The sequence below is a fragment of the Xiphophorus hellerii genome, chromosome 14 (assembly GCF_003331165.1).
Source record: "Xiphophorus hellerii strain 12219 chromosome 14, Xiphophorus_hellerii-4.1, whole genome shotgun sequence".
Classification (NCBI taxonomy): Eukaryota; Metazoa; Chordata; class Actinopteri; order Cyprinodontiformes; family Poeciliidae; genus Xiphophorus; species Xiphophorus hellerii.
The window spans coordinates 27,442,786-27,467,378 of NC_045685.1; the positions used below are offsets into that span (position 1 = coordinate 27,442,786).

The following is a 24,593-nucleotide window of genomic DNA, read 5'->3' on the forward strand; positions in this document are numbered from 1 at the left end:
TAGAGGAGGCTTATACAATGATTCCCATTCAGGTTTAATTTCAGGAGTCAAGGAGAGATGAGTTTCGACTAGTCAGAATGTAATTAGAGATATCTTAAATCACTAAAACGTCTAGTCATAAAGAGGTTTTATGCAAAATAATATGACATATATGGAGTTCTAAAGTAGATATTAAAATAAATCAGAGCATTTTGTCTGCATTTACAAACAAAACAACTGGAAAAAATGAGGAAAACAGTAAATCAATATCATGTTTATGATGCTTGTAACAATCCACACTTTGCAGTTTCTTACACATTCAGACTAAAAACATGACAGTAAGAAGTGCAGGGAGATTCTGGAGGTTCAATCAGAATAAACTGAAATAGAATAGAATAGAAGTACTTTATTCATCCCAGCAGGGAAATTATTTCGCAGTTACAGCATAGAGACAAGACACAATAACAACCACCACTGAGTAGTAGTTGTAGACAAAATAAAACTAAAAATAAAATATCACATGCTGTTAATATAAAAAGCAGCTTAGAGCAGACCTTGCAAAGATTCAAAAAATGCAGATACAGTATGTATATTTAAATATATGTACAGCAAGTGTGCCACAGTGCAGTTGTGCAAAATCGGACTGATTAGTGCAGAACAATGATTTAGCTTTTATTGTACAGTGAGATGGCCTGTGGCAGGAAGGATTTCCTGTATCTGTCCCTACGACAGCGGAGCTGGAGCAGCCTATGTGAGAAGGTGCTCCGCTGTCTGTCCACTATGTGGTGGAGAGGGTGCTGTTTATTGTCCATAACAGACAGAACCTTCTTCAGTGTCCTCCTCTCCACCACAGTTTCCAGGGACTCCAGCCTTAGTCCCAGTACAGAGCCAGCTTTCCTGATGATTTTGTCTAGTCTATTAGAGTCGCTGGCTCTGATGCTGCTTCCCCAACACACAGCAGCAAAGAAGATGGCGCCGGCAACAACACTGTGATAAAAGGTCTCCAACATCTTGCTGCACACATTGAAGGATCTCAGCTTCCTTAAAAAATAGAGTCTGCTCATCCCCTTCCTGCACACAGCGTCAGTGTTAGATGCCCAGTCCAGTCTGTTGCCGATTACAACTCCCAGGTATTTGTAATCCTCCACCTTCTCCACCACTTCCCCTTTGATCCCCAGGTAAGTTCAGGTACATTATAACTGTTTAATAATATATGTTAATTAACAGTTCCATCAGTAAACATGGTACTTAGCAGAGCAGAGCAGAGAAAAAATACTAATGATGCAGATATAACACTACTAGTTAATGTGCTTTAAAAATAATCAGAAACTCAAGCAGGTTCTGGTGACATCAGAAACAGAAGTGATAAATGTGATAATAATGATGCAGCTAAATATGAAAAAAATTAAGAAATTAGAGATTCTGATCACACATCAAACATTAATAAAAACAATAAAGATGACAAAGTAGCTCCACTAAGACAGATGATCTCTCAGCAACAATGATGGAGACGAAAGGAACTGGCACTAAAATACACATTTTAACCAACTGGACCTGAGATCACTGCTGACTATTTCAGTTTAATGAACTCAGCAGAGGAATCACCAGGACAGGAAAGTGAGAAGTAAAGACCAACTCCAGCATGTAGAGGCTGAGTGAATCTGGTCTGGACTCTGTGGAGGAGAGTCATGGTTTCAGAGACGCTGTAGAAACACAGAATACCTGCTCTGTGATCCAGGTACACTCCTATTCTGGAGGAAACTGGACCTGGTACTGGAGTTTCAATGTTGTTGTGATAAAATGTGTAACTGTCTGTGTAACCATATAAAGACCAAGATCTGTCATTGAACCCAAAGGCTTCTTTTCTGTTGATGTTCTTGTAAGAAATGGCTACATAAACTCCACTCCCAGTCCTCTCCACCTCCCAGTAACAACGTCCAGTCAGAGTCTCTCTACTCAGGACTTGATAACAACCAGTGAATCTGTCAGGATGATCTGGATAATCTTGTTGCCGGTTCATTAATGTTACTTTTCTGTTCTGCTCAGATAATAACAGAAATATGTTTGCTGTGTTTGGATCCAGAGTGATTTCTTGTGAATATTTTAAGAATTCATCTCTGGTCTTTGGTTCTGACAGTAGAACATCCACTTCAGTGATTGCCAGTTCAACGTTTCTCCATGAGTCTCTCAGGATGTCCACTAGTTTGTCTCTGAGCTCGGCAACAGCTGCTGTCACGTCCTCAAAGTGTCTCAGAGGACGGATGTTGATGCTGGATGAGTGTGTAGACTCACTGAGTGCTGGCAGTGAGGGGTAGTTGAGGAGAAACTGGTTGTGATCCTCTGTGTGTGAGAGCTGCTCCAGCTCAGCGTCTTTCCTCTTCAGCTCAGTGATCTCCTGCTCCAGCTTCTCCTGAACATCTTTGACTCGACTCACTTCAGTTTCCTGCTGGGATCTGATCTGCTGCTTCACATCAGAGCTTCTTTCCTGGAGGAGACGGATCAGCTCAGTGAAGATCTTCTCACTGTCCTCCACTGTTTTATCAGCAGAGACATTGATGGCCTCCACCTCCTGTTGAAGCAGCTTCACATCTTTCTCTTGGTCCTGGATTCTCTGCTGGATTTGTTGTCGACTCTCCTGGAGCTCCTTCTGCTTCTCAGCCCTTTCTGCTTCTGCAGAGATTGTTTCATAACCATCCATCAACATCTTCATCACCTCATCATGACAAGAGCAGATGCTTTCCATGAGAGTTTTGGTGGGATTCACCAGCTTGTGCTTTTTAAAAGCAGGAGATTCATAATGAGGCTGAAGATGATTTTCACAGTAAGAAATCAGACAAACCAGGCAGGTCTTGACAGCTTTCATCTTCCTCCCAGTGCAAACATCACAGGCCACATCTTCAGGTCCAGCATAGCAGTGATCAGCTGCAGCAGCTTGGAGTCCAGTCTTCTCCAGATCCTCCACTAAAGCAGCTAACATGACATTTTTCTCCAGATCAGGTCTTGGTATGAACTCTTTCCTGCACTGAGGGCAGCTGTGGTTTCTCCTCTGATCTTCTCCATCCCAGTGGCTTTTAATGCAGTTCATACAGTAACTGTGTCCACAGGGAATAGTCACCGGATCCTTCAGTTGATCCAAACAGATGGAACAAGAAAAGTTACTTTGGTCTAGTTGAACTATTCTCTGCGCCATTTTAGCTCCCAGTAACAACTGCGTAGTTTCCTCCTCTATAGAACAACAGCAGCTCTGAGCTCTGATCTAAACATTGTGTGTTGCTGCAGTGAATGAGGCCTGGAAGCTGTTAGCCTCAGCAGGAAACTTCCAGATCTGAAGAGGAGGGAACAGAGACGTGTTGGCAGGATGCAGCCTAGGAGGAGTTATCAGACCTCAGGAAAAACTGTGAGGAATGTCTTCCACTGTGCCTGCTTGTTTTCCCAAGTTTCTATGTGGAGAACAGAAATCAGAAAACTGATTACTTATAAGATGCTTAAAGTGGAGAAGAGATTTAAGCTTTCACCTGTTTATGGTTATTTTGGAAATTTTGAATGCTGCTGAAGTAATGTTACTCCTTTAATTTCATTCACCTGCATACAAAATAAGGGTTGGACTTGATGAATTAAGACTTAAAAACCACTTAAAAACAAATGTAAACTTTATTTTCCTAAACTCAGTGTTATGAAACCTGATTAGCTAAAATGTCTTTATCAGTTATTATTATTATTATTATTGAGCAGCAGCAGAAACTCACCGCGAACCAAAGTCCAGTAAAAGCAGAAGGTAAAAATCCACGATGAAAACATCAGCGACCAGGAAAATGTCCAGGCGAGACTAGAGGAAGCTGAGAGGTAGAAAACTGATGACTGGCTCCCAGCAACTCTCACGTGCCCGGAAATTACGTCACCGCGGCCGCCATATTGTAAGTGGCAACTAAAGCGTCTCATGTTCGGTAAGAACTGTTGACATTAAAAACTATTTTGATTCTACATATTTCTGTTAATTTCGGTTCTAATGTTTTAATTCAGAGGCAAAAACCAACAATAATTGCAAATTCAAATCCGCTTTAAATTGACCTAATTTATCTAATTTACCTTTCAACTTATCTTAATACCAGCTAATTAATTTCAGTTTTAATCACAACTTTTATCTAGTTTAGATAATTTGTTCAATCAAAAATGACTAATGGTACAGTTAAATGTGAAATTCCCTAATCTTAATTTTTAGATCTAAATTATTTACTTCTAAATATTTATTATTATTAAAAATAATGAGTTCATCCAGCATATTTTCCTAGAACGTTTTTTTTTTCAAAGTACTTCACAGCTTAAAAACAAAACAAACAAACAAACAAAATAAACACCAGTTAAATCTTTTTCCTGTCTGACAAGAAAGCTGACCTCACGGTAACCAAACCTACTGGTGTAAATAAAGCTGATTTATTAATTTACATTTAAAGGTCAGAATTCACACTGAAAACATGAACAATAATGTTTAAGCAAGAAATGTTAAAAAACTTTTTTTAATATTTAGTTTTAAGCTACACTATAAAGGTCAAACGTTGAAGCTGTGGATCTGTAAGTTAAATATTTTCAGTACAGTTTCAGTCAGATTGATGTCACTGGATGGATTTTCTCCGTCATGCGGAGAGAAGATGAACCACAATGTTTTACACAAAAACCTTTTCATTAATAGAAAAATATCCAGGTAGGTTGTAAATATAACAAGTGTTAATACAACAACTTAATGAATATTTTTCCACATTTTGTATGAGAATAAAACATTGATGTCAAGAGAGAAATACAAGCATGAATCATTACAGAGAATGAACAAAACAGCAATAAATACTAACAATATGAAACCATTTAGAGTGGGAGGAGTTTTTACTCTTTATTTTTCACATCAACAAAAATGTATAATAAAAATTTATAACTAACTAGCGCCCCTATAGTTCTAAAAATAATCAAGAAACTCAGGGAGATTATAGTGACATGATATGAAACAGAAGTCAAGTCAAATTTATTTGTGTAGCAGGTGTCAGAACAGAACAGAAACAGGAGGGGGCAGCACCCAAACAAACTCCAACATCACCAAAACAACAAACAAGACGACAAATTACTCAGCAGTGAGAAAATGACAACAATGATGGAGACAAAAGAAACTGAAACTAAAATACACATTTTAACCAACTGGACCTGAGATCACTGACAACTATTTCAGTTTAATAAACTCAGTAGCGTCTCCATGAGAGTAAGGCTCAATCCCAGCATAGAGAGGCTGAGTGAATCTGGTCTGGACTCTGTGGAGGAGAGTCATGGTTTCAGAGACGCTGTAGAAACACAGAATACCTGCTCTGTGATCCAGGTACACTCCTATTCTGGAGGAAACTGGACCTGATACTGGAGTTTGAACTTTGTTGTGATAAAGTCGATTTCTTTTCTTCTGTGTAGTACAATATAATGACCAAGATTTGTCACTGGAACCAAATGTTTCTGTTCTGCTGATGTTCTTGTATGAAACTGCTACAACAACTCCTCCTCCTCTCCACTCCACCTCCCAGTAACAACGTCCAGTCAGACTCTCTCTGCTCAGAACCTGAAAACTATTAGTGAATCTTTCTGGATGATCAGGATAAAACTGTTGTTGGTTTATTAGTGTTGCTTTTCTGTTTCCCTCAGATAATAACAGCTTCTTGTGTGCTGTGTTTGGATCCAGAGTGATTTTTTGGAAATATTTTAAGAATTCAGCTCTGGTCTTTGGTTCTGGTTCTGGTCTCTTTGTTTCGTTTGTGAGGTGCAGATTGAGGAAGAAGGGCATGGGCAAGGTATAGCCTGACTTGCGTGAGATGGGAGGTGAGAAGTGTTTAGCTCTGGTCTTTGGTTCTGGTTCTGATGGTTGAACATCTACTTCAGTGACCTTCAGTTCTATGTTTGTCCATGAGTCTCTCAGGATGTCCACTAGTTTCTCTCTGAGCTCTGACACAGCTGCTGTCACGTCCTCAAAGTGTCTCAGAGGACGGATGTTGATGCTGGATGAGTGTGTAGACTCACTGAGTGCTGGCAGTGAGGGGTAGTTGAGGAGAAACTGGATGTGATCCTCTGTGTGTGAGAGCTGCTCCAGCTCAGCGTCTTTCCTCTTCAGCTCAGTGATCTCCTGCTCCAGCTTCTCCTGAACATCTTTGACTCGACTCACTTCAGTTTCCTGCTGGGATCTGATCTGCTGCTTCACATCAGAGCTTCTTTCCTGGAGGAGACGGATCAGCTCAGTGAAGATCTTCTCACTGTCCTCCACTGCTTTATCAGCAGAGACATTGATGGCCTCCACCTCCTGTTGAAGCAGCTTCACATCTTTCTCTTGGTCCTGGATTCTCTGCTGGATTTGTTGTCGACTCTCCTGGAGCTTCTTCTGCTTCTCAGCTCTTTCTGCTGCAGCTGGGACTGTTTCATGGTCTTTATGTTCATCCATAGTGCAGAGATAACAGATACACTGCTGATCAGTACGACAGAAGATCTTCATCACCTCATCATGACGAGAGCAGATGTTCTGCTGAAGGTTATTGGAAGGATTAACCACCTTGTGCTTCTGTAATGGTGGCGCATCATAATGAGGTTGGAGGTGATTCCCACAATAAGATGCAGGACAAGTTAAACAGGACTTGACAGCTTTCATCTTCCTCCCAGTACAAACATCACAGGCCACATCTTCAGGTCCAGCATAGCAGTGATCAGCTGGAGCAGCTTGGAGTCCAGTCTTCCTCAGATCATCCACTAAAGAAGCCAACATGATGTTCTTTTCAAGGACAGGTTTCGGTATGAACTCTTTCCTGCACTGAGGGCAGCTGTAGATTTTCTTCCAATCTTCTCCATCCCAGTGTGTTTTAATACAGTTCATGCAGTAGCTGTGTCCACAGGGAATAGTCACCGGATCCTTCAGTAGATCCAAACAGATGGAACAGGACACATTATCTCGGTCTAGTTGAACTACTCTTTGCTCCATTTCAGCTCTCAGTAATAATGACTCTGTGAGTTTCTCCTATGTAGAACTGGGTCAGGTCTGAGTTCTGATTTACAGAACATGTGTTACTGCAGTGAGCGAGGCCTGGAAGTTGTTAGCCTCAGCAGTAAACCTCCTGATCTAAATGGGAGGGAACAAAGACATGTGTTGACAGGAGGTTTTTACAGAACTTTGTTTCCAGGAAGAACTTTCAGGTGTGTCTTAGACTGAGCTGGCGTGTTTAAGGCGCTTTGTTTTCTCAGGTTTATGTGGAGAATCACAGACATTTGCTTCAGAAATCAGTCAGTGGTTTGATTGAAGAGGTTAAACGTTTTAGCTTATTTTGGTTGTTTTACAAATTTTGATTGCTGCTGAAATACTGTTTGATATTATTCACAAAAAATGAGACTTATGAGTAAAAGATTTAGCCAATAAAATGCCAGCTAGCTAACTATTCCATGCTTACCTCATTGGTAACAGTTGTTGGTTTTCCAGCTGTGCTTTCCTAGAGCTTGGTGAGCTTTAGACTCTTGAGTTGACTGTCCTCCTTCTTTGTATCCACCCAGTTACGTAAAGTTGTATGAGCTCCTCTTCGAGGTGCCAACCATAAGTAGGCGTGGCTTCCAGTTCAGAGTCCCTCCCTGCTGATCAAGTCCTTTTCCAGCACAGACTTTGGAGTTTGCTTCATGAAGTCTATTGCATTGAAAAATGAACGTTGACTCTCATGTTAATACTAACATCAAAAAGTCAAGATGGAGATATTTTTGAAAAACCAAATTTGGTTAAAAACAAATAAACAGATTTTTAGTAACCTAGAAATAAAGTAAAATATGTTACAGTTTGCACTCAGACACTTCATCTTATTCCTCATCTCTCATAATTTTTCTCGCTTTTTTGTTCATCAGTACAATCATTGTCTTTTACAGAAATTTCAGGAGGAAAAAAAAAGTTGTTATTGTACTGAGTGAGAACCTTAAATAATATACTTCATCTGCCACATGTGTTTGTTGTTTTCAAAGAGAAAACTGACTGCTAAAACCCCAGAAACAGACATCAAGAAACATCAAGTTTTCAATCTAGAAGATCTGCAGAGAAAAGAGTCCAGCTTGCAGCTCCAGAACGTTTTCAAACCGTCTCTCTGGAAGATTGGCAGGAGAAAGTCTGGACTGGAGCTCCTCAAAAAAAGGTTTTCAAGTCCTTTGTTTCTAGAAGATCTGCTCTACTTGAATTTAAATAATGAACAAAATTAACTTTCTTAATATAATCTGTTGTAAAACACTTGTATTGAGTCAGCTTCATGTTCTGATGCGGAATAGTTGGATCCGGCCAGAATTTGGTAGGGACCTTTATAGCAACCCTGGACCCACTTGGACAGCAGGTGTTTAGTTTGAACCTGTTTCATAGAAAAATGTGAGCTCTTAGTATGAAGTACATAAAAGACTTTATCAATTGTAAATAGTTTGCAGAAAGAGTAACGCTGATTATGTTCAAATCTGTTCAAATCTAGTTTGGGGTTATCCTAGCTGTGGAAAACATTTTATATTTTTGTTTAATCCATCTTTTAAAAACAAAACTTTAACTGCGTTCATGATTCTTCCTGCTGAGGAACATTGTGGTATTTGGCGCCATCTGGTGGCCTCCGCAGTATTATCTCAGCCTTGTCGTCCTCACACAGATATAAAACCCGGTAGATTCTGTTGGGTCTTTTTAGGACCATCCTGGACTCCTGCCACCAGGAGACAGAAAACAAATCTCAGCCTGAAGCAACAAAAACTCTGATTACTCACTTTGTTCTCATCTGAAAACCACGACTGATTCTGCTATTTGGAAATGTTTAAAAATTACCTTTGAAGAATAACTTTTATTACTGACACATGATAATAAAATGTAATAAAACATGAAATCCTCATTATATATTCAAACAGTGAATCAACTTGATCAATGTACAAAAACAAACACAGAACCACAATCTGAGTCACAAAACGACTTTATTGACACGGTTTGATCTTTGTCCAATAAAAAATGACTTATTGATAATGCTAATAATTACAGTTTACATCAGATCATCTTTACATGGATCTGAACAACAACAACAAAATATGGTCTGACAAAACAATAAATATAAATGTCAATCAATCAGTACAGTCAGTCGATTCAGCAAATTTCATCATTAACTTTTGAACATTCTCTTAAAACACTTTCTATACACTATGTTCAATAAACATAGATATTATTTTAAGTGAAGCTTGGTCGGCTCCATGGCTGGACAGAAACAGGAGGGGGCAGCACCCAAACAAACTCCACCATCAACAAAACAACAAGATGACAAATTTCTCAGCAGTGAGGAAATGACAACAATGATGGAGACAAAAGCAACTGAAACCAACTGGACCTCAGGCCACCAATGGCTGTTCAGGTTTAATCAGCTCAGCAGAGGATCCATTATAAACACAGATCCCAGCGTGTAGCGGCTGAGTGAATCTGGTCTGGACTCTGTGGAGGAGAGTCATGGTTTCAGAGACGCTGTAGAAAGACAGAATACCTGCTCTGTGATCCAGGTACACTCCTATTCTGGAGGAAACTGGACCTGGTACTGGAGTTTCAATGTCATCAAGAAAAAATGTGTTACCGTCTTTGGTGCAATATAAAGACCAAGATTTGTCATTGAATCCAAACCCTTCTGATCTTCTGATGCTCTTGTATGAAACTGCTACTCCAACTCCTCTCCCAGTCCACTCCACCTCCCAGTAACAACGTCCAGTCAGACTCTCTCTGCTCAGGACCTGCTTATAATCAGTGAATCTGTCTGGATGATCAGGATAAGACTGTTGCTGCATCACCCTTATTACTTTTTGGTTCCCCTCAGATAGAAACAGGTTCCTGTTTGCTGTGTTTGGATCCAGAGTGATCTCTTTTGAATGATGTAAGAGTCCATCTCTGGTCTTTGGTTCTGCCAGTAAAACATCCACCTTAGTGACCTTCAATTCGATGTTTGTCCATGAGTCTCTCAGGACGTCCTGCATTATGTCTCTGAGCTCTGACACAGCTGCTGTCACGTCCTCAAAGTGTCTCAGAGGACGGATGTTGATGCTGGATGAGTGTGTAGACTCACTGAGTGCTGGCAGTGAGGGGTAGTTGAGGAGAAACTGGTTGTGATCCTCTGTGTGTGAGAGCTGCTCCAGCTCAGCGTCTTTCCTCTTCAGCTCAGTGATCTCCTGCTCCAGCTTCTGCTGAACATCTTTGACTCGACTCACTTCAGTTTCCTGCTGGGATCTGATCTGCTGCTTCACATCAGAGCTTCTTTCCTGGAGGAGACGGATCAGATCAGTGAAGATCTTCTCACTGTCCTCCACTGCTTTATCAGCAGAGACATTGATGGCCTCCACCTCCTGTTGAAGCAGCTTCACATCTTTCTCTTGGTCCTGGATTCTCTGATGGATTTGTTGTCGACTCTCCTGGAGCTCCTTCTGCTTCTCAGCTCTTTCTGCTGCAGCTGAAACTGTTTCATGGCCTTTATGTTCATCCATGCAACAGAAGATCTTCATCCTGTCATCATGACGAGCGCAGTGGTCAGCTTGGAGTCCAGTCTTCTTCAGATCCTCCACTAAAGCAGCAAACATGAAGTTCTTCTCCAGTTCAGGCCTTGGTATGAACTCTTTCCTGCACTGAGGGCAGCTGTGGATTCTCCTCTGATCTTCTTCATCCCAGTGTGTTTTAATACAGTTCATACAGTAGCTGTGTCCACAGGGAATAGTCACCGGATCCTTCAATAGATCCAAACAGATCGAACAGGAGAAGTTACTTTGGTCTAACTGAAGTCCTCTGTGCTCCATTTCAGCTCTCAGTAACAATGACTGGATCAGTTTCAATTTATCGTCTGAGGAGGAGGGAACAGAGACGTATTTACAGGATACAGCGAAAGGGAAAACGTCACACCTCCGTTCCCAGGAAGAGCTGTAAGGTTTTTCTTAGACCTGCCTAAACCTGCTTGTTTTTCCAGGATGTGGAGAATTACTGAGAGTTACAACAGAAATCAGATAATGACTCCGTTACAGAACCAAAAAAAGAGAAGAGCTTTAACTTTTTAGCTGTTTTGGTTGTTTTAGACTCTTGATTTTATTCACAAACAAAAAATAACAGACTTATGTGTGATTTAGCCAATAAAATATCAGCTAATTAAATAATTGTTGCTTGTGCTAAACTAAGGTAACTATTGATGCTAAAAATAGATCCCTATGTCCATTTGACTGTGGGGTTGATCAGTCGTCTTGTAACTGGAAGGTTGTAGGTTTGATTTCAGCTTCCTCCTGTCTTGTGTCGATGTGCCCCTGGGCAAGGCACTGAATGAACCCCAAGTTACCTATTGATTGGTGTATAAATGTGTGTGTGTTTGTGGGTAAATGTGACTCCAGTGTAAAGCGTTTTGAGTGGCAAAATGATTGGAAAAGCTCCATACATGTTCAGTGTATTTACCTGTGTGTGGTCAGCCTTAGCAAACCACTGGAGCTAATAAAAACTAGCGTCGCTATTTAAGGTTTTTACAGTAAGACTTAAAATAGATTGTTGCAACATCCCAACCTAGTTTATATTTGTCCTTTTACGCCGCAATATTGGTATCCCAAAATAGTGATAAAGAATCATTTGATTTCTAATTCAGAGAATTATTCAATAAACATTACTTTCTCAAAATAATACTTCATCTTCATTCATGCTTTGTGCTTGAACTGGTTGTTTGGAACCAAATGTTCATGATCTCATTCTTTTGGTCACTACTCAAAACATCTACATGTGTTTGACCACAGATGAAGGTAAAAATGATGATTTAACGTTACATTTCTTCACTAAGACAGATCAGCACATCACTGCTAACGGCGCTTCAGTCCACATATTGATCTCCTGCTCTGTGTTTTCATTATCTGTGAACAAGAACCCAAACTTAACTCTGTCACTTGGGACTGGACCTCCTTCCTGCTGTGCTGTTGAAGTGTAGAAAGTGTTATCTATTAATATTTGACATAATTACTTTAATAAAAATAGTAACTTAGACAGAAATATCACTTAACATCATCACCCTAAGCTATTATTAAAGTCCAGGCACTACAGTATATCGAATAGAGTTGCAGAGAACGAAACAGGCTTTCAGTTATCAACTTTAATGTCGCAGTCTTTAGCTTCTGCGGCTAACAGCTTGCAGTTTGTTGCTGTAAACAGACTGAACAGGCGCTCCGCCTGTTTCCTGTTCAAACAGCTGCAGCCAGAATCTCCTTCTCTTCCCAGATCATATCATATTTCTGGGATGATTAAAAGTGCGGCGGCTCAGTGGTGGTAAAGCTGTTGCTCAGCTCTGAAATGGTGACCTGCTGCTGGGTGGGGCGGCGGGCTGCGCTCTTGGGAAACCTGTAACTACGAGGAATTATGAACAAACCTTCTCAGGAACATTCAGTTTATTGCTTGGTTCATACTGACTCTATGATGTTATTATGATGTAAAGCTCTTGGAAGTGCCTTGTTAAAAAGTACGATATAAATAAAATAGTTTTGACTTGACTCAAACCAAATGAGACGACGTGTTTTCAGAGCTTCGGCTGAGGTGTTGTGCTAATTGTGCGCAGCTTTATGACAAACTGGGCCTTGTTCTCTTATTCAGTTAACAAGTTCTTCCACACAATGCTCTTTCCTCATGATGTCATCTCCTTTGTGAAGTTTTCCAGACAGCATGATTCACCAGCTGCAGAAGCTCTACTGGGTCTGTTTTCATCAGGTTCACCATGAAGGTCTGTGTGTCTGACTCTCCATGTTTATCAGCCAGCTGACCGATACAAAGGCTGAGCTACAATCAGTGAAAAGTATCTGGAGACGGGTTTGCTTATCCACAAGTGACAGAATGGAGTGTTTCACTTGTAAAATAATATTATCTATGGGACGACTGGCATATTCAAACTGATAGAGGTCTCCAGAATGTCGGTAAATATGCCAGAAAAGGCCTAAATACAAAATTTACGATATAAATCTAACATTCTGAAACCTATGGGTGTTACTGGGACAAACGCCTGATCTTAACATGGTGGAACCTTTTGTTTAGGTTTAGGGGATAAGTTTAGAGGTAAGATTTAAATCTGTTTTTCATAAAGTTTAGAGTCAGGAATATACTAGTAATGGGAAAGGTTAGGGTTAGGATAAGGGTTAGGCTGTAGAAATGAATGGAAGTCAATGGAAAGTCCCTACAAAGATAGCCACACAAGCATGTGTGTGTGGGTGTGTGTGTGGGTGTGTGTGTGGGTGTGTGTGTGTGTGTGTGTGTGTGTCCTAACAAAATGCAGCCAAGTCTAATCTTGGATGTCTAATTGAAACTTTGGTGAGAGGGAAAGTGAAGGAAAAGCAGATGATCCATGACGGCAGAAGTGAAAGAGAAAGTTCACTAGATGGCAGCAAAAGTTGCTTTATCTGACATTTAAACAGAATTTGCTTCAAACCAAGCAGCCAAAGTCAATATTAAAACAAATCAGTGCTTTTGGTTTTGAGCTGCATTTATGAACAAAACGTACAAATGAGGAAAACAATAAATCAGTATTATATTTATGATGTTATTCACATCCGTAACCCAACAGCTTGTTTATGGTTCCTGTTAGAAGTCCAGGGAGATTCTGACTATAAAAATAAACAGAGAAAGTAAAACTATTAATGATGCAAGTATTTAATCATTAGTCAATTTGTTTTGAAAGGGATCTAGAAATTCAGGGGTTTTCTGGACACATAATGTGAAACTGACATTATAAATGTGACAACATTCATTATCTCAACACTATTAATATGTTTGGACGTTAAAATGTATTAACTTTTACAAGGAAATCAGTTATTAAGATTTCCCAACAGCCTTAGAGTGAAAATTGATTAAAGATTACAGAATAAATTCTGACAGCTCATTTAATCCCAATAAAACTTTAGTCAGACAATAACTCATTTATTATAATAACTTGGTCTGAAAATTTTACACCTTCAGGGTGTTTTGGGAATTCACAACCAATTTCCTTATTATTTCTGGTTTTAATTTGTCATAACGGCGCTGATTTCCATAAAAACTAAGATTTTCCACTTCGATTGGATTTCCCCTTTGGGTTTTATTTTAGAACCAGAAAGTAAAAGAAGAAACGTTTTAATCTCCTGGAGCTGAAAGCCATCAGGATTTGACTGAACATGACAAGGCCTGTTGTTGTCTCAGGTGATTCCCGGCAGATAACTGATCTACTGGGATCTGTTTCTACCCGTCGCCTGAAGGTTTGATCTGACGTGAGAAAGGAGAGGACCGGAGGGGGGGTTCATAGTTCACCAGAATTTAAAACCACAGTAAGTTTCCAGAAAACATTCTGATTCATTGGATTTCAAAGGAAAAAGAAGCAAAAGTTTATTCAGGTAGACAAGAAAAAGTTCTCAGTTTGGATGGCCTAGTTAAAGTCCAGACCTTTAACTCCAAGTGGGACCTTCAGGAAGCCATGAAAACTGTAGATCATGAAATCTTTCATGGACAACAACGTTTGGATCACAGCAAAGAAACATGTTTATGTTCTGATCAGAGGTCACCTCTATTTAAAATCAGATCATTGAACAGAGGCGCCAATTCAGAGCGACAGAAGAAAACGCAAATATATTTAAAGAAATCTGAAACACGGTACTTCAGAGTTCACTTTATTACAAAATATAGAAAAAATAAATATTCAAGTCAGAAACATTTACGGCTTATGTTTAATTTATTAGCTTAATAAGGTTTTAATCAGCCAAAACTGAGAATCATTTAGTCCCAATTTAGCTTTAAGTGTCTAAGTACAAAATAAATTACAGCTTAAAAAATCCCTATAATCCAGCAGGATTAAAATCTCCAGAGTTTAACAGCATTTCTGTAAAACTTCTCCAGGAAGTGACTGGAAAATAAATGTCAGTCCATCATGTAACCACAGCAGGTCAACTACAAGGAAAACAACTCAGACTTTTATCTTTTCACATTGAGGATTTGATTTACTGTTTAGTGTAACATTAAGACACAGATTCCAAAATAAGTGCAAATACAGTGTTAGTGCATTAATGAAAAGTAGTTCTATATCACATTTTTTTCCACACATACATTTAAAATATTTCCTAACGTTTCACAGCTTGATCTGGTCAACAGATCTTTAACAAATGTTTGAGCTTCATGTTTAAAAGATGCAACATGTGTTTAGACAGCAGGGTCCAAAATAAATGAAAAACATCAAACTGAAAGATGATACCAGATCATACATGGTGACGTTAAACAGAAGTACAATAAGTTAAAATCCTAAAAAATTCAGATTCAAAAATACTTTATCAATCCCAAAGGAAAGTTAAATGTTGTAGCTAGGCCTGTCGCGATAAACGATAAATCAATTAATCGTACGATAAATTAAAACTATCGACGTCATTTTAATTACCGGCATTATCGTCTCTTCCAACCTTTTTCTCTTTCTGTTAATGACACTGAGTGAAAAGAGGCTCAACTCCGGTGCTCTCCACTGACTCTCCCTTCCTCATTTCCTTAGTGTAAAGCCCAGCGCAGACACGATCTTAGAGCTGTCGGCCGATTGTCGGCCCATTTTCAAAACCTGAGACCAAACATTAGCCGACAGAAATCCTAGGTATAACGGTTCGATCGGTTCGGTCCGGCCATGTGGTGTCCAAGATCTTCTGTAGCAGTCTGTACTGCACTGAATCTGAAGAAGCCTCTGACTGAAGATACTCTACCTTCCCAAGACAGTTTCATGAAGAGGATGGTCAGGATTGTCCATAATTTTCTTAATTTTATCAAGAATTCTTCTTTGCATGATCATCTCTGATTCACCCAACAACTGCAGAATCATCTGAGTATTTCTGTAGATGTTGGACTTGTGCTGGAAGTCTGAAGTGTACAGAGTGAAAAGGAATGGTGAGAGCACAGAGCCCTGTGGTGCTAATATGTTGCTGACCACCTGGTTAGACACAGAGTCCTTTAGTCTCACAAACGGTGGTCTGTCTGTCTGTCAGGTAGATCCAGGTGATCGTTGAGGCCTCCACTTGTGTCTTCTGGAGTTTCTCACAGAGCAGCTCAGACTGAATCGTGTTAAATGGACTGGAAAAATCAGAGAACACGATCCTCACTTTGTCTGGATGACACAAAGTTTGTTGAAGCAGGTGTATGATGGCAACCTCCATTTCCATGGCGATAAGCAAACTGCAGAGGGTCTTGATATGAGCTTGTCTGCTTACTCAGGTGGGCCAACAGGAGTCTCTCCAGAACCTCCATGCTGTGGGATGTCAGGGCAGCAGGTCTGTGGTGGTTGAGTTTTCTTTGGAACTGGAACCAGGCAGGATGTCTTCCAGAACAGTGGAGCCTTTTCTTGGCTCAGGATATGGTTGAAGAGGTTCTGCAGGATCCCAGAGCTGCTCTGCACAGACACAGTTCAGCCAACAGACGAGCTTGTTGGATCAATCCAGAACATTTTCTCATGTTTATCTGAAAGTTTGTAGGATTCCTGCAGTCTGAGAGCTGCTTTATGGAGAACCTTCAGGAGAACAAAAGAAAAAGTCCAGAGTCAAACAAAGAGCGTTTTATTAGAGCATCACCTGCTGCCTCTACCATCATATGACATCATGGTGTGACATCATATGACATCATGGTCTGACATCTGATACTGATGAGTCAGACTCACCTGGTTTCATCGATATGCCTCAGACTAATCGACTCAGTCTCCACAGTTTCCATGACGCTGCAGTTGGAGTTCTTCTCCACATCAACACAGGTCTGCTCTTGAGCAAAGCAACAAAACTGCAAGGCAGAGGCTCTCAGGGGGTTCTGTTGAAATCTGTAACAGGTTTATTTTTTGATTAATCATCTGACTATGAGAAAGAAGCGCTGATGTGTTTTAATTATTTCTGACTTACTTGGTTTTGGAGATATTTTTCAAGCTGAAGATGAAAAGTAAACTCAGAGAAATGATGAAGAGAATAATGGGCAAAACAAGAAACATCCTGGACCGACGACCTGAAATAAAAGAAGAAAAATGTCAGAAAACATCAAAACAAAGTAAAACTTGGTTTATTCTCAGAACCTGAAGCATCAGAGTTTGGACCTGCTGACTCACCGTTCGTCACGGTTTCCTGCTGTGGCGTCGGAGTGATGAGGTTTCTGGGATGAACCGACTCTGTTGTCGTTGTTGAAACAAAGTTTGGATCTGAAACAGCAACAATAACAGGACTGATTAGAAAAAAACCCCAACAGAACCAGATCAGAACCTGCAGTTTGGACCCGTTCCTCACCAACAACAAGCAGAAGTTCTGCTTCTATCCTGAGGCGTGGGATGAAACATCGGAACCTGCCGTGGTCCTGCAGGCTGACGTTCCTGATGGTCAGAGACACGTCTCCTCGCCTCAGGCCGTCCTGGGACAGAGACGTCCTCTGGATGTACGTGTCCATCATCATGTCTCGGTCCGTCTTCTTGAAGCGATACACGAACACGTACTCCACACGCTTCTGAGGGCCGGACGGCCTCAGGTCCGGTCGGGACCACTCCACCGTCTTCCCCACGGCGTCCCACTCGGGATCCACCCGACATGGGAGGACGACGTCATCTCCAGGAGCAGCTACGATTGGCTGAGACGAACCAATCAGATGGAGGCCACCTGGAAGCACAGGGAAGATTTTATTAGGTTTCATAAATATGATCATGAAACTAAAGTAAAACCCTGAAACTTCAGGGTAGTTTCCCCAAGAGTGGAAAAACCCCACAGATAGAAACACAATCCATCTGTGGAGGGTTGGGTTTCTACCAGGTTTCCTCCGGAAATATATATTTACAATTCAAACACAATTGAATGTTAGAAATAAAAACTGTACAATAATGAAACAAAAATAAAAATAAAAAATATGCCAGCATTCATTTATCTAATACATTTACATGAATCGGTTTGTATTGGAGGACCTTATCTAAGGCTACATTTCACAAGTTTCCCTTTAAACATCCAAAAATCTCCCTTTCCAGAATGTAATATAAGCAGCTGCCAGAATGTCCCATTTATCATTTTACTCAAACGAAAGCAAACAAGTGGAAAAAGGAAAATATAACTGGGTGATTTCTGATCCCTGTCAGGGAGAGATAAGCTGTGATGAATCGTTATGCTCCATTTGCTCTCACCTGAATCAACAACTGATTATTTTAGTGATTTTTTCATTTAAATCATTAAATTAATTCTGTTCTCCATTAGCTTCCCCTCTAGGGAAGGCTTTAAAATGTATTTAAAGCCCAGCTTTAAATAAATTGAGGTGCAACTCATCAGGGATGATTGAAATAAAAGCCACTTGCTGAAAATATTTTTCTGTCATTTCTTTTTTTAAAAAAGAGAACAGAGCAAGAAAAATTAAAATGATATTGAACCTGGTATAAAAAAAATATTATTTTTATTTAAGACACGATGTCACGCCCACGTTTCATTATGGCTAAGCTCTATGTCCATCATTATTGCTGATTAATGTCACATTTCGGTCATGTGAGTTAATGAGTCATTGTGGTGGTGGGCTCATGCTGACTCACCGTGAATATCAAGAGTAAACATTAAATAATGGAAAGCATCTCTTACAAATAAAGTCAGAACAATTATTATGGGACAACCGGCGGATACGTTTTAATATCAATGAATAGCGGTTTAAAAAAAATAATTTTAATCTCTTCAACAAAGCTTATGAATTTAGATTCAGATTTGAAGAGTAATTTAGTCAACCAATGTGAAACAATTTGAACTGTCAGAAAGCAGCAGTGCATGACGGTAGATGTAGTACTTTAGACGAAGTCTGTACGTGAGTTTTATATTTAATAAAATAAGTATAAACAGTAGAAATGAGGTCAGAGGAAAACAAAGACACAAATAAGTAACTTAAATATAAAACAGAGACAGACAGGCCGTCTGAAAGCAGCTGAGTCTTTCATAGTTCGCTGTTTAGAGAAACGATGAATGAGTTCACCAACCGTTTCACTCAGTTTGAATGAAAACATTTCCTGGTTGCTTAGTAACAGTTTAACGTAAGTTAAAGAAAAGCAGCGGCGTTTACCTTTAACAGGAGTCCAGACCAAAACCACGACGAAGATAAAAGTCCAAAATCCTGAACGGCTGAAGAAAAACTGACAGAGACCAGCTGCTGACATTACAACAGAACAGTTGTCACCGCCGCTACGGTACCGAGGATTCCCTGACCGGAGACGGAACCAACTGTGGGTTTTAAACAGGGCTGACTTTATGGGCGTCAGGGGGTGGAGCTTCGGTTTACGTAATGGAAAGTAGGGAGGATTCACCTTGGAGACTATAACAAAAATATTCATGGATCCAATTAAAGACAAATAATCGCTTCCAGATTAAATTAATCTGTGTGTAAAGGCACTTTTGTTAGTTTTCTGTCAATTTATCCCATTTTTATGATCACATCCTTCGACTGGGTCCTCTGCTCAAAGATTTATTATTTTGCTGTGAATAATCAGCAATACCAGGAATCCTGATTCATTCATTTTATTCATATAAACATTTGAAAACTTTATAACAAATTGATTCACTTGAATTCATATCTGTTTACATAACAGTTAAAATTAAAAGTGAAAAATGAAAGCCGGTTCATATTTATTAAAACATTTTAGCAATCAATTTCAATGTAGCTTTAAACAGTAACAATTGATTTGTGGAGGCAAAAATAAACACTGATTTACCAGAACAGAGCAGAAATAAGTAGAAATAAGCTTTTAATTTAAAAGAGTAAAGTTTAACTTTCCCATTTAAATGAACAGAACCTGTCCTGTTTTTATCCTGCCTCTCCTTAACTCTGCTATAATATGGAGGCCTGGAAGTTTTTAGTTTTGAAATTTTAAATAATTCCTTCATTGATAAAGATATTATTTTCTCTGTTCTGGGTAAGAACGTAGATAAAAACAGCATTTTTCATCCAACTCCTGTTTTTCATTTTTCATCCAACTTCTTCTGCTTCTTGGAAAGTTTCACCTTCACAAAGTAAGATGAACAGATACAACCATGAACCCTTTATTCTGCTAATGCAGCTGAACTGGGGAACAAGGAAGCTCTAACAACAAAATATCATCACAAATACAAATATAAAGGCTGAACCATCATTTGCTGCCCAACCTGCCAATCATAATTAGCAGCAAACAATCACAGCCTCCATATTCTGGGACTTCCTGAAGTGGCAGCGCCAGACAGGAGGACTGAGGACTAAACAGTTTCATTAGCTTCAGGTTGGTTAAGCTGCTCCATGTAGTTTCTGGTGCTAAATAACATTTAAGAGTTTAATATTATTTATCAGGTTATTATTACTAATAGCAAAGTACAATTGTATCCAGCTAATTTATTACATGATGTTGAATGTTTACATAACAAATATGGAAAGAAGATAATGTTAGGTTTCTGCAGATGTAAATTTTCTTTATCTTAGGTTATGCTATTTTAGATTTAGTTTCCTACCTTTTATCGGTTGAACTGTTTCTACATTGTTGGAAGATGTATTTATTTTCTGCTGGTGTCTTTCTTCCCTCTTTTGTTCTTTTGATTTTATATTTTTGTTTGATGTTTTTTCCTCTATTCCCTTTAGAGATTCTTTATATGTGTGTTTTTAAACTTTAGTAGAGATTTTGGGGGGAAAACAAGAAAAAAACCCAAAAGAAACAAAAACAAAACATGTTACTGAGGTGTTTTTTTTTTTTATAATGGAAAAGTAACCAAAACTTGAGATAATATCTGGGAGTAAAAATAAACACACAACTCCCTGTTTTGGTTGGTTTTCAGCCAATCAAAACCAGTGACATCACAGAGGTGTTTCCTGTTGCTGCTGGGAGGGACCTGCTTCCTTCTTTGTGGTTTCAGTTGGTGTTTTAAAGCGTGAAGGTAAGATCTGATCAATTGTTTCTAGAATATTGTTCAGGGCTGACAGACAGATTCAGGAGGAAAGTTTTATCAACTTAAAGTTTGAGTATTTTAGTTAACAACAGACCTGAGCTGTTTTTATTTGTTTATTATGACTTTAAGAATCTAAAGTTTTACTCTGCGTCTCGTGAAGGAGATTTAAATGTCCGCACCGTGATTTAAATGTCACTTAAAGTGCAAAAACCAAACCATGTCAGACAGAAGTCATGGTGAATGTTGATGTTTTAGTGACCAATCCAGCCATAAACAGGAAGCAGAGAGAGACAGAGTGATACTGAGAGATAAGAGAAAATATTTATCTGAAGTTTCTAGGGAAACCAAGCCACTCCCTGTTAGTCATGGGTATCCCTGGGGATTTCCCAGTCATTGACGTCACACAGGATTCCCTACCTACAGTGAAAGTCTCCACGTGTTTTCAGAAACCTGCACACATATGAAAAATAAAAATTTCTCTCCAATATATGAGAATTTATTAACAAAATACCTCAATACTTCAGTCAACTTTAACCAGGCAAACAAAAACTAAGCTATTAAAGTAGGGAAGAGAATAATAAAAACTAATAAACCATGAAAAAGTAATAATAAAAAAGAAAGCAAGGTTTGTTTGAGAATTGTTCATGAGGCCATGCTAGTTTTGAAACTAGAACAAGTGGTTGGTGTTTAAAAACCCAGTTCAGAAAGCAGCAGAGAAAATCAAACACTATTTTAATAAAATAATGTTTCAGAAATAATTTACTGAATAAGAAGAATTGAACTAGTGGTTAATAATGTTATGTTAGCCGTCAGTAGCTGATTGAATGGAGCGATGGACTACCAAGATGGCGGCGCTGCGACAAGTTAGTCACAACTTTAAAGTAAAACGCTAAACAAATTTAGCAGAATTAGACTCACACAGTCACACAGTTCAGCACAACAAGAAAAGCAAAACGTTATTATGAACAAATTTTAAGTGGATAAATAATAATTCACATGAGAAGGAAAACTGGTTGAGTCTGATGAAAACATGGCTGCCGCTCTGGGCTGCTATCTGGGGGAAGCATCTGGTTGGACTGGGGCGCGTGCCACACAGCTGTGGTTTCAAGTCAGCAGAAGGAAAACCACTTTACGTTTAGTCAGCCCCTCACCTCATTCAGAGCCTTTAACTCAGATCATATCAGCCAGCTAGCTTCAGGCCGTTAGCCTTATGGACGGAGTACAGCCACCGGATCCACAAACAGCAGAGCAAGCGTTACCATGGAGCCAACGTTTCTCCAAAGATTCATGGAGGTCAAGATGTTCATGTGCCGCTGCTGCTCCTCAGCCTGTGGACAGCTCTGATGTCACGGTGATTCCAGCTGCTGCAACAACAATAAAACAGATTAATACCGTTAACAGATTATTAAAGTTAACAGATTATTACCACTTTATTCAGTTGGCTCAGCTCAACATGAGCTAGCATGAAAATAACTTTGTACTTTATCCTTGTTGCTAACAGGTTAGCATAAACCGGATAACCGAAACTCCAGAAAGTTTATCAACACTGTTAAACCGTTTAGTTTTTTCACTTTTTATGTTAAATTTGGTTAAACATTTAATGTTTAACTTAATTTAAACAATTAGGTTAAACATTAAATTCTAAATTAATTTAGAATTACCTAGTTAAAAGCCACCAGCTGCTTTGCACTGAAGCAGGAAGTCGTGAAAGGAGCCAAACATTGAACACATCCTGATGGAGGTCATGAAACATTTTATTGATCCTCTGGTTTATTATAATTTCTGAAAACAAACTGAATTTTGGCTTTTGCTGTAATCATCAGTAGAAATAATTAGTTGAAAATGAAACAGTTTGTATTGATGTAGTCTGTATAATACTTCTATTTCTATCTGTATTTAATTAAAGCAGTAAATTAACTTTCATATTACATCATAACTTATTGTGATGCACTTGAACAGAGTCAGCTTGATGTTCTGCTATTTAATAGTCGGGTTCAATCAGAGTTCAGCAGATAGATGTGCATCAACCCTCGGTCCGCCCTCGCTCTTTAAATGCTTTAAAGGTTTTTGAACTTAAATGTTTGGGTCAGCGCTGCCTGTAGAAGAAGTTTCTGTTCACCCCAGGCTGAAATCACATTTAGCTGTAAATTGCATCAGAGGTCACAGCGACCTTCACTTCCCGCCACTTCCTGCTGACTGGTGGACCAAAATGTTTGACCTTTTCTGAGCTTCTCAGGGTTTCTCTCTTCTTTTTTCACAGCTCTTGCACAAACAAGATGCTCACAGATTTGTACCCAGAGATGATCGCATTAGCAGGAAGCTGTGGTGTCTTTGACACAATCATCAGGATGTGATGTCGAAAACCCCCCGATGGTGAGATCCCTCAGTGCAGCGGCTCAGGATGGAGATAACAGCTCTCTGCGCCGTTATTGGTGAGTAAAAATCCTTTTTAATGTCATTTAAAGTCTCTTATTTGTGATTCATCTTCTGGTTCATTGATTCTAAAACTCACTTTTTAGATTTTGATTTTAGTTTTTAACTAGAAGTAATTTCAGAAAACATTTCTCTGATGTTAAGATCTGAATTATTTGCTCTCTGTGAAATGAAATGAAAACTAAAATGGGAAACATCTTCAGCTAAATGAGCTTTTTATTCATGGGAAACATGAAGATCAGAGAGTTTCCTGCTTTGGTGTTTCCTCTGTGATCGTTTTTGTTTTATCGGGTCAAAGCGATTATATCAGCTGCATCAACTCGGCTTCGGTAGTTGAGTCTGACATGAATGTGAATCAGCGGTTTGTAAAAACATTTGATTGAAAGCAAAGGTATTTTATTGTTTTTCTGTTTCTGAATTGATCAGAAACATTTTGAAAACATTTCCTCTCTGAAGGTTTTTCTCCTCTTTGCAGCTTGTCTGAGGCTTTTTCCCAGCAGATCCCAGTTCTTCCAGTATGAGTCTGTTACTCTGAGCTGTGAAGCAAACTGGTCTGAGTGGAGAGTCAGGAGAAATACATCAAAACAAATAAGTGAACTCTGTCCCCAGTATTCAACTCAAGCTAATAAATCTGAATGCTTATTATCTGAGCTGTATGAACAGGACTCTGGACTTTACTGGTGTGAATCTGCAGCAGGCGAACGCAGCGATTCAGTCAACATCAGAGTAACAGGTGGGTAAAAAGTGAGCAGGAGCTGATTTAATTCTTCTCTGTAACTGATTCTGGTCGACCTGTTTGTGGTCAGGCAGAGAGGAAAGTCCTCCAGGCACCAAACAGGATGTAGGTAACTTCACACAAAAAGCTTCAGTTTGAGGTTTGGTTTCTCAAACGTCTCTCAGTCTCACATTACGGCCAAATTTATTTCATGATAAAACATCAGTAGAGTTTGGATCTGATTTGATGCTTTCAGACGAGTTCAGTTGATTCTCATGTAATCAGAGCAACACGCTGAAAGCTGAAATATCTATAAAGTCTTGAATCTGTAATATAGAAACGTGACCGTGACTTTCTAATTGTGCAAATTGGACTTATAAAAATTAGCTTAATAACAACAAGGCGCTTTAGAACCAAACAAGTTTTCTATTAAAAGGTTCTGAGCCACGTTGAGCTTGTTTTTCAGCCGTATTGAAATTTGTGTATTTTTTAAAGCTGCAAAGAGAAAAAGTTTTTCACATCACATGAATCGTGATCAACAACCAGATGT

The 24,593-nt window shown here is 39.3% G+C and overlaps 4 protein-coding genes across 10 annotated transcripts in view; 1 reads left to right on the forward strand and 3 right to left on the reverse strand.

Annotated features, from left to right (window-relative positions):
• Positions 1–1,052: 1,052 nt before the first annotated feature.
• Positions 1,053–7,519, reverse strand: LOC116732302 (uncharacterized). Its single transcript, XM_032582373.1, has 4 exons — positions 7,431–7,519; positions 5,184–7,105; positions 4,372–4,405; positions 1,053–3,235 (listed from the first exon to the last, which is right to left on the reverse strand). The coding sequence occupies exons 2-4, from the start codon at positions 6,965–6,967 to the stop codon at positions 1,550–1,552; spliced, it is 3,504 nt and encodes a 1,167-aa protein (XP_032438264.1). The 5' UTR covers positions 6,968–7,105; positions 7,431–7,519; the 3' UTR covers positions 1,053–1,549.
• Positions 7,520–8,933: 1,414 nt separating this feature from the next.
• LOC116732591 (tripartite motif-containing protein 16-like protein) lies at positions 8,934–11,581 on the reverse strand. The gene has a single exon (XM_032582877.1). It carries the CDS (start codon positions 10,795–10,797, stop codon positions 9,358–9,360), a length of 1,440 nt encoding a protein of 479 aa, XP_032438768.1. The 5' UTR covers positions 10,798–11,581; the 3' UTR covers positions 8,934–9,357.
• Positions 11,582–15,570: 3,989 nt separating this feature from the next.
• On the reverse strand, positions 15,571–19,227 carry LOC116732615 (uncharacterized). Its single transcript, XM_032582940.1, has 6 exons — positions 19,052–19,227; positions 17,266–17,628; positions 17,091–17,180; positions 16,891–16,990; positions 16,659–16,811; positions 15,571–16,511 (listed from the first exon to the last, which is right to left on the reverse strand). The coding sequence occupies exons 1-6, from the start codon at positions 19,143–19,145 to the stop codon at positions 16,352–16,354; spliced, it is 960 nt and encodes a 319-aa protein (XP_032438831.1). The 5' UTR covers positions 19,146–19,227; the 3' UTR covers positions 15,571–16,351.
• Positions 19,228–20,718: 1,491 nt separating this feature from the next.
• The window catches only part of LOC116732586 (tripartite motif-containing protein 16-like), a 40,915-nt gene continuing 37,040 nt past the window's right edge, over positions 20,719–24,593 (forward strand). For 5 of the 7 annotated variants that reach the window (XR_004341822.1, XR_004341820.1, XR_004341821.1 and 2 more), the window contains exons 1-3: positions 20,775–20,883; positions 23,156–23,327; positions 23,804–24,061. Coding sequence is in view for 3 of the 7 variants with exons in the window: in XM_032582871.1 (XP_032438762.1) it covers positions 23,297–23,327; positions 23,804–24,061 (289 nt within the window). In the remaining 4 variants the exon portion in view is untranslated. Of the gene's footprint in view, positions 20,884–23,155; positions 23,328–23,803; positions 24,062–24,114; positions 24,174–24,593 lie in introns of all 7 variants that reach the window. The other 2 variants (XM_032582869.1, XM_032582872.1) reach the window with 2 other exon arrangements.

What these genes read in the sequence shown, in the direction of transcription:
- LOC116732302 (XM_032582373.1), bottom strand. Translation starts at nt 6,967, where the DNA reads ATGGAGCAAAGAGTAGTTCAACTAGACCGAGATAATGTGTCCTGTTCC. An exon ending in GAGTTTATTAAACTGAAATA is followed by an intron (nt 4,406 to 5,183) that starts GTTGTCAGTGAT and finishes TTAATAAATCAG; the next exon opens with CTTTATTTACACCAGTAGGT. An exon ending in GTAGGTTTGGTTACCGTGAG is followed by an intron (nt 3,236 to 4,371) that starts GTCAGCTTTCTT and finishes CACAATGTTTAG; the next exon opens with ATCAGAGCTCAGAGCTGCTG.
- LOC116732591 (XM_032582877.1), bottom strand. Translation starts at nt 10,797, where the DNA reads ATGGAGCACAGAGGACTTCAGTTAGACCAAAGTAACTTCTCCTGTTCG.
- LOC116732615 (XM_032582940.1), bottom strand. Translation starts at nt 19,145, where the DNA reads ATGTCAGCAGCTGGTCTCTGTCAGTTTTTCTTCAGCCGTTCAGGATTT. An exon ending in GCAGGAAACCGTGACGAACG is followed by an intron (nt 16,991 to 17,090) that starts GTGAGTCAGCAG and finishes CTTTTATTTCAG; the next exon opens with GTCGTCGGTCCAGGATGTTT. An exon ending in AAAAATATCTCCAAAACCAA is followed by an intron (nt 16,812 to 16,890) that starts GTAAGTCAGAAA and finishes AACCTGTTACAG; the next exon opens with ATTTCAACAGAACCCCCTGA.